The sequence below is a fragment of the Microtus pennsylvanicus genome, chromosome X, assembly GCF_037038515.1.
Source record: "Microtus pennsylvanicus isolate mMicPen1 chromosome X, mMicPen1.hap1, whole genome shotgun sequence".
Classification (NCBI taxonomy): domain Eukaryota; kingdom Metazoa; phylum Chordata; class Mammalia; order Rodentia; family Cricetidae; genus Microtus; species Microtus pennsylvanicus.
In genome coordinates this window covers 106,785,466-106,793,477 of record NC_134601.1, presented here as the reverse complement: position 1 = coordinate 106,793,477, position 8,012 = coordinate 106,785,466, and the positions used below count along the sequence as shown (strand labels likewise).

Genomic DNA, 8,012 nt, shown 5'->3' with positions numbered 1-8,012 from the left:
AAACAATGCTATTAAGTGAAACAATATTTGAACGGAAAGGTCAAACAGTGTAAGAAAAAATGTCATGATACACAGACAAAATAGAACTATGCAAACAATATTCTTCCCCCTCTCTATATCAAACTAGGACCTACATTTTTTCCCTCAACTCTAAAAATTCTCTGCAAATTCTACAGCAGTAGTAAGTTATCTCTGATTGTCCTACATACGAGGGAAACTGCAGCCCATGGCACTAGAACTTGCACGAGAACGAGAACTTAGGCCAGCACTGTCTAAAATCAAGGCAAGGGCTCTCTCTTCTTCTTCTAACAGAGCCTCTTGATACTGAGACTGGAAGGAAGCTGGGTGTGTCCCATAAACCTTTGCCACAAACTCTAACACTTTCATCTTACTAGTTTCAGCTCGAGCCCGGGGCCCCCACACATACTCATACCGCACTGGATCACTATCCACTACTGGCTGGTACACCAGGTATTGTTCCTTCACAAACTCATTGGTTATCAGCTGCCTAGTGTCACCAAAGATGAAATTATTCACCCCAGCATAGATTCCCATTGGATTCAATGCTTCCCAAATCTCCTCTTCACTAGCACGGTTGCCATTCAAGAAGACTACCCCTAGGATGATTATCAGGAGACCAGTCTTAGGAAAACTAAACTCATCACTACGCATCCCATCATAGGTGAGACCTAGTTTGATAAAAAGAGCATAGACGTGGTTGACAGGATCTACTTCCTTCACACCTATGCCAAAAACAATCTCCATGAGTTCAGCAGATCTCATGAGGATTTCATGAAAACTATTTTCATCTTCTCTGACAATGAGTCTCAATATATCAGTCTTGCTCATCATCTCTTTCATCTGATACTTGTACAGCATATAATTCACCAAGAAGTTAACTTTACTATTGACACTCGTCACAGGTACATTCATGGTGGCTGGTTGATATGGTGGATTGACTGGAGAGCCCTGTTCCTGGTTACTAAGATCCCCACCTGAGTTTCTCAAAGAGTCACAGGGACTCTGAAGACCTCCAGAGGTACTAGGTGTCTCATCTGATGGAATATTTTGGTTGCTAGCCATCAGGGAATGAGAGGAGTGACATGGCTCCTCCACATCCCTAGACACCTGTGGATTCTCTAGGACCTGGCTCTCCTCACTAGACATAAACTGAGAGGAGGGAGATGGCTTCTCCACATCCCTGGAGACGGTTGCAACCTGTAGGTCCTGTGTCCCCTCACAGGTCTGGCCGTTCAGACTACTAGCCGTAAGATGAGAGGAGGTACAAGGTTCCTCCACATCCATGCAGACTGCTGCAATCTGGCTGTGGGTCTTCTCACAGGTCTGTCCTTGGTCAGCTGCACATTCTGGATTCTTCTGAAGTTTAGACATGGTGACTGTGGTGAATAGATGCAGATGATCGTGCACAAAGGAAGGCAGCAATCAGGAATCACTGTTTGAAAGAGAAAGGGAGAATGTAAGGTAACCAGCTAGTAAAATCAATTCCAGGCACAGTGAATGGACCTCCAAAAATCATGTGATAAATGTTTAAGGCAATAACTGGCAGGGGAAAATAAGAGACACACTGGGTGCTAGCCAACCCAACATAAAAATTATCAGGGTCCATAGCACATACATGTTTGGCTCTGTAGTTCCCATTCCTTTCCTAAATAAAAAAAAAAAGTGCAAAATCTCCACAAGTATGATCATCATGGAAGCTAATGGGCTTAAGCCACATTCTCTAATATAACAAAACTATCCCCCCAAAGATGGGTATGACGTCCTACTTGTAGCTGAGAAACTACAAGCATACTACTACAGGCAAATGATAGCTGCTGTTACTGGAGAATCAGTTTTCTTTAAGGGTACAACATCCAGGTATGTTGACCATTATCCTATGGAGGGCCACGCACATTCAATACTATATGGCAGCACAAATAGTGCTTAATGGCTTAAAAATTAAAGAGTGCAGAAAGTTGAATATGGAGAGAATGGAGTTGGATCTGGGAGGAACTAAGGGAAGGGGTGAATATGATCAAAATTTTATGAAATTTTCAAATAAAAAATAAAGCCTATTCCCTTAAAACTAAAATTATATCTTCTATAAATTTAATAGTAAATTTTAAAAATCCTCATTATCTGAAAATTCTCTGGGCCAATGGCAGAAACTAATTGGCACAGAATTTTTGTGTGGTGTGCTGATCCCCTCACTACTCAGGAGCCTTACTTAGAACCAAATAGGCTCACCTCTTCTCTTGGGAGCTTACATATATCAGAAGATTATTACTTCTGCTCTCAGACCATAGTACATGAAGTTAACTGTTCATTCACTATCCTTATTTGAATTATCTCCAGGAACAGATAGAGTTTCTGGGCAGCTAATTTGTTAGCATTTCTATACTTGACTGTATGTATCACTCACTATTCACTCAGGATAAACACACACATCACAAATCTTGAGACCCCTTCCTTTTCTTGAACTGATATTCCATTAAACTAACTACCTGTATCCCTGTGATCACAAAGGAGGAATTGAAAGGCATTCAATTTATCCATTTTTCCTCCTAGAATCTGTCAACTGTGTTGGGACAGATTTCTGTTTACACCACTCGGTTCTTAGGTATATGTTCCTATCTGCCTCACTAATTGTCTTTTCTTTAAACAATGTAAGTGTCTGGGATATGACACAATTGGTTTAGATCAAAATATCACCAGTCTTAAATCAGCAGAAACAGGAATTTACCATATATTATAGTTTGGCAGTCTTTCCCATGACCCGCACAGGGAAACTATGTAGGGCTATATTAATCCAGATATTCTGAGATACATGATTTCTTGCAGCTCTCTGTCAAGTCTTTTACTTGGAGAACTGATTGGGCTACACTTTCTACATTTTGATTGCTCCTGGTTCAGTTCCCTACCAGAATCAGTTCGTCTCAGCTTACACAATTGCATGGAACAGTATGAGAAATCTGTCTGCTAAAACCCAGCTTACCTCTGTGAAAACAGAAGATACATCTATTGGAGACCTATGCACTTGAAAGGGTAGATCCCTCAGCCTTCTTTGGTAGGATTTGGAACTTTTTATGCTACTTTTATGAGATAGCAGTGCACAACAACAAAACTTTCTTCTTCCCAAACACGAATAGGAAGGTTGGGATTCTTATCCATACCAAGGTACCCTAGACTAACAACAGTATTAGAGTTTTTTCTCTTCTATCCTACTATGGGTAATACCCTTATAGGCATGTCTCAGTCTGGATTCCTAGCAGTGCTCTTAACCTGAGGCTATCATTAAAACAAATATATTGATTTTTGATTCAGGAAAATTAAAAGAGTAATGAAACCCCAAATATCTTTCTTCCAAAATTCATTATTCGAAAATCATAGTGGAGCACATGCAGATAGCAAACATAGTAAAATGAATGTTCATCAATATTTATTCAATGTCTACACATCAGTTACTAGCACTGCATAAGGCTCCTTGCCCTTAGTAGACTGTTATTTTTTGTTATACTAACTACTCAACTACTGAGAAAAAAAGAAAGTAGGAGGGTCATTGATATGTGCATTCCAGCATCCAAGTTCTAACATGATATAAGTAGATATTGTGGCCCATGTGTTGCCCCAATTGCTGACTCAGAATACGTACCTTAATCCCTGAAAATAACTTCAAATCTTCCGTCTAGTTTTATGTCTTCACTGTTTTAGATCAAAGGACACAGTTCCCTGAAAAAGGAAAGAAACTGATGGCATAAATGTTGTACATTGTGGATACCACTTCTAGAGCCCCCCTAAGGCTGAACAAGGAGTCAGAGAAGAGCACTCTAGTAAGACTTTCTTCTGGAATATTGAGTCCATGTGGCTTTCTATCCTTCCAAGGGAGATTCATTGAATACTCAAATGGACTAGGGTTCTTGGTCTAGAATTTATAGTCTCACTTCAAAGTATCCTTCCAATTACAAAGTATCCTTCCAAATAAGTGACATGAAATTGTTGCCCTAGTTTGCCTCTCTGGGTGTTTTGATAAAATACTTACCAAAACCAACTTAGGAGAAAGCAGTTTATTTCACCGTGCAGGTTATAGCCTATCACTGAAGGAAGTCGGAGCAAGAACACAAGGCAAGAATCTGGAGGCTGGACCTGAAGCACATTCCATGGAAGAATGCTGCATACTGGCTTTCTTTCCCTGTCCTTTGGGAGGTATGAGTGAGACTGTCCCCTTAGACTAATATATTTCATTGTTTAGTCACCAGAGAGTGACATTATTTGAAAGGATTATAAAGGTTAGGAGGTGTGGCCTTGTTGGAGAAAATGTGTCTCTGGGGTTGGCTTTGAGATTTCAAAAGCCCATTCCAAGTTTACAGTCTATCTCTGCCTATGAATGAGGAGGCAGCTCTCAGCTACTCCAATACCTGCCTGCATGCTTCCATACTTTTCACCATGATGGTAATGGATTAACCTTTGAAACTGTAAGCAAGCCACAAATTAAACACTTTCTCTTATATGAACACATTGTCACAGTGTCTCTTCACATTAATACAGTAGTGACTAAGAAGCTGACATCAGGGGATAGAGTATTATGACAGGCATGACCATGATACTTGTTGGCAGAATGTGGACTGTGAGATGTTGGATTAGGAGATCAATTGAACACTTTAATGGAGGCTTAATAGACCATACTAGTAGATGCATGGGAAAAGGAGGTGCTTAGAGCAATGTAAATGGCCAGGTTCAAGAGATTTTAGAGACAAAGACTGCCTCTCAGCCCTTATATAAGTAACTTTTTTAGAGGAGAGACCATTCCAAAAATCCAAAACTGGAGAAGAGGACAGGAACTCAAAACAGGGCCCAAATACACAAAAACACTCATAGTGTGGTATCCAGTCCCATCTGATATATCTGTAACATAACAACTATAAATAAGCCTCATGGTACTTTGAATAAGAGGAACAGAACAGTTGTAATAAGCAGAGGCAGAAGAACTTTTAAAATTGGCCTATCTACAGATCCAGATCAAGGTAATCCTAAACTACAAGATGGGATCCTTTCCCAAAGAAATAAAAAAGAAACAAGACTTATGCCTATCTTTAGAGTTATTGGTAAAAAATGCCAACTGGAAATGGGAGCCTCAATTTTCTTCAGGGATGTAGGCCCCAAGAGAGTCCAGTAGACAGTCCCACATTCATGCACACACAGGTAGCATGAAACATACTCTGGCTATTAAAGAGTTAAGGAGATGTTATGGAACAAGAAGCTGGGAGGACAGAATTAGAAGGTTAGTCCCTATTGTTGAAGATGCATGCACTTCACAAATAAGAGCCAGAGCTGAACTAATCTGAATGTCTCTTCCCTGAATGCTGTGGGACAATGATCTGTACCCTGTCATTGTATATTAATAAAATGCTGATTAGCCCATAGCCAGACAGGAAGCATAGGTGCGGTGACGAGAGCAGAATTCTGTAAAAAGAAAAAGTCAGTCTGTAGTCATCACCCAGAAAGAGAGGAAACAAGACGAGAATGCCTTGCTGATGTGGCTAACACAGACAAGAATATTGGGTTAATATAAGGTGTAAGAAAGAGTTAATAAGAAGCTTGAGCTAATAGGCCAACCAGGTTATGATTAATGTAGAACTCAGTGTATTTCTTTGGGACTGAATGACTGTGGGACTGGGTGGGACAGAAACATTTGTCAACACCTAAGGATTAGCTTTCATATTACCAGAAGGCACCATGCAATCTTCCAAAGGGTGGATGCAAACAACAATCCTACATAGCTATGATATCAATGAAAAACAATCAGAATGGCTTGATAACCCTAAGGGGGCAGTAATGGCATATATACCGGTTTTCTAAATGTACTTAAGATCCACCCAACAAGAGGGAAGCCATGCCTGGTACTAGAAACTGAGCTAACTCCCCAGTGACAGTGAAGTCACCAATAGTGGAGGAGAACATAAATCACTAGTTTACTAAACTAAAATAATCCCCAACAACATTCTAAACATTTGTCCTTACACCCACCAATATGGTAGTCTTTACTGTTAAGCATGGATACTTCTATTTGTAATAGTTGGGACCATGACATATCTTCCAACTAATAAAAACAGAGTTATCGAGACCAGTACCAATGGATACATCTATAAAATACCCCCATACTTAAGGTTTAGGGAAGATTGTGAACTAAGGGAAGCTGGTGTGAGAGGTCCTTCTGTCTATGTTGCTTTTATTGGTTAATGTATAAAGAAAACTGCTTTGGCGTCTAGTGAGGCAAAATATAGCTAGGTCGGGGTTATAGTTATAGTTTTCCTAGTTATGATAAAAGATAAGGTAGCTATAAATAATGTAAGTGTAATTCTTGCTTGATACCTGTTTTTTATATGTAATTGTAAAAGTTAAATTCTTCTATTTTATTTAAACAGAAAATGGGAGTTGATGTGGGATTCCCCTCTGTATGCTGTGAATAACATTGGTTAATAAAGAAACTGTCTTAGATCTGAGCTGGGCAGAATAGAGGTAGGTGGGAAAAACTAAACTGAATGCTGGTAGAAAGAAGGCAGAGTCAGAGAGAAGCCATGTAGATGAGCCAAAGACAGAGGCTGGAACTGTACTCGGTAAGCCACAGCCTTGTGGTAATACACAGATTAATGGAGATGGGTAACTTTAAGATATGAGTTAGCCAGAAATATGCTTAAGCTATTAATCAAACACTATTGCAAATAATATAGTTTCTGAGTGATTATTTATGGTCTGAGCAGCTGGGAACAAATGATCAGCCTTCCTATAACAAGAAGCAAATAGGGTGAAGTGCTAGAAGTTCAGGGCATTTTCTGTGAGATTATATCTCCCAATAATGTCAGATCCCCATAAATGTTCACCAACACATTTACTGATATTTCACTTGTATTTTAATAAGTAAAGCTCACCTGAAGTTCAGTGATTTAAACAGCTACACTGATCAGCTTTACAGACTAGGCAGTGTTGACACCTACTTTTATTCCCAGTAACTACAGTCTTTTGCTATCAAAACTGGGTGGTAGTCATACACACCTTTAATTCCAGAATTAGAGAGGAATGCGAGATGGAAGGGGGGATAGATCTCACAGACAGTCTTATTCTGAGATTCCTGGAGGCAGGGTCATTATTTCTGACTGAGGTAGAGGTAAGAGCTAGTGGCTGGCTGTTTTGCTTTTCTTCAGGTTGAACACCAATACCCATATATAGATTTTTTTATTAATTGTGCAAAAAAAAGTCAAAGAATGGTTGGCAACTACATCCACATAAAACTCTAAAGAGCTTGGGAAGGGATTCTAGACACAAAAGAACAAAGCTAAGAACAGCTTCTTGGTACAGGACTGTCTCAGGTAGGCTCTGTTTGCCAGAGGCAAGCAGATGTATGGCACCTTTAAGAGAGGTCTGCTGACTCAGCATTAGTGGCAAAAATCCCTGCAGCTCTTTTAAGAGGCTCTGGATGTCCTAGAATTTGCTCTGCACACCAGGCTGGCCTTGAACTCACAGAAATATACCTACTTCTGCCTCCCACATGCTGGGATTAAAGGCATACACCATCACAGCCCAGCCTGTAAAAAGAGTTTAATGATACATATGAAGTTCCCTTGCTATTTAAAGCTATTCTTCTCACCTGAACACAAACAAATAGAAGATTAATCAACAGATGATAGGTTAATGTATGGAATATCCCTATAATGAACTGCTACCAACTCATTAAAGGAAGAATACTGTGGTTGTGCCTATCTGTAATAACAGCATTAAGGAAGCTGATTCAGGAGATATAAAGGGTGGAGGGAGATCAGCTTGTGCTATTGAGTGAGGCATAACATCTATAGTTACTGGTAAGCAAAGAGATCCTTATTGAGCAATGCATACTTAAAGGGAGCACAGCTGGTGTTCCATACGTGTGTGTGTGTGTGTGTGTGTGTGTGTGTGTGTGTGTGTGTGTAAAGGAAGCATCTGGAAGAATGCTCACAGCATACTAATGGTTGGCTCCTCTT

The 8,012-nt window shown here is 39.9% G+C and overlaps 1 protein-coding gene across 1 annotated transcript; it reads right to left on the bottom strand.

The window, feature by feature from the left end:
• Window positions 1-201: 201 nt before the first annotated feature.
• On the bottom strand, window positions 202-1,392 carry LOC142840481 (melanoma-associated antigen B16-like). The gene is made up of 2 exons (XM_075956975.1): window positions 1,219-1,392; window positions 202-1,128 (listed from the first exon to the last, which is right to left on the bottom strand). The coding sequence occupies exons 1-2, from the start codon at window positions 1,390-1,392 to the stop codon at window positions 202-204; spliced, it is 1,101 nt and encodes a 366-aa protein (XP_075813090.1).
• Window positions 1,393-8,012: the final 6,620 nt, after the last annotated feature.

Excerpts from the sequence above, each read along its gene's own strand:
- LOC142840481 (XM_075956975.1), bottom strand. The coding sequence starts at position 1,392 with ATGTCTAAACTTCAGAAGAATCCAGAATGTGCAGCTGACCAAGGACAG. Across the intron at positions 1,129-1,218 it reads AGGGGACACAGGACCTACAG|GTGTCTAGGGATGTGGAGGA; the intron begins GTTGCAACCGTC and ends GAGAATCCACAG.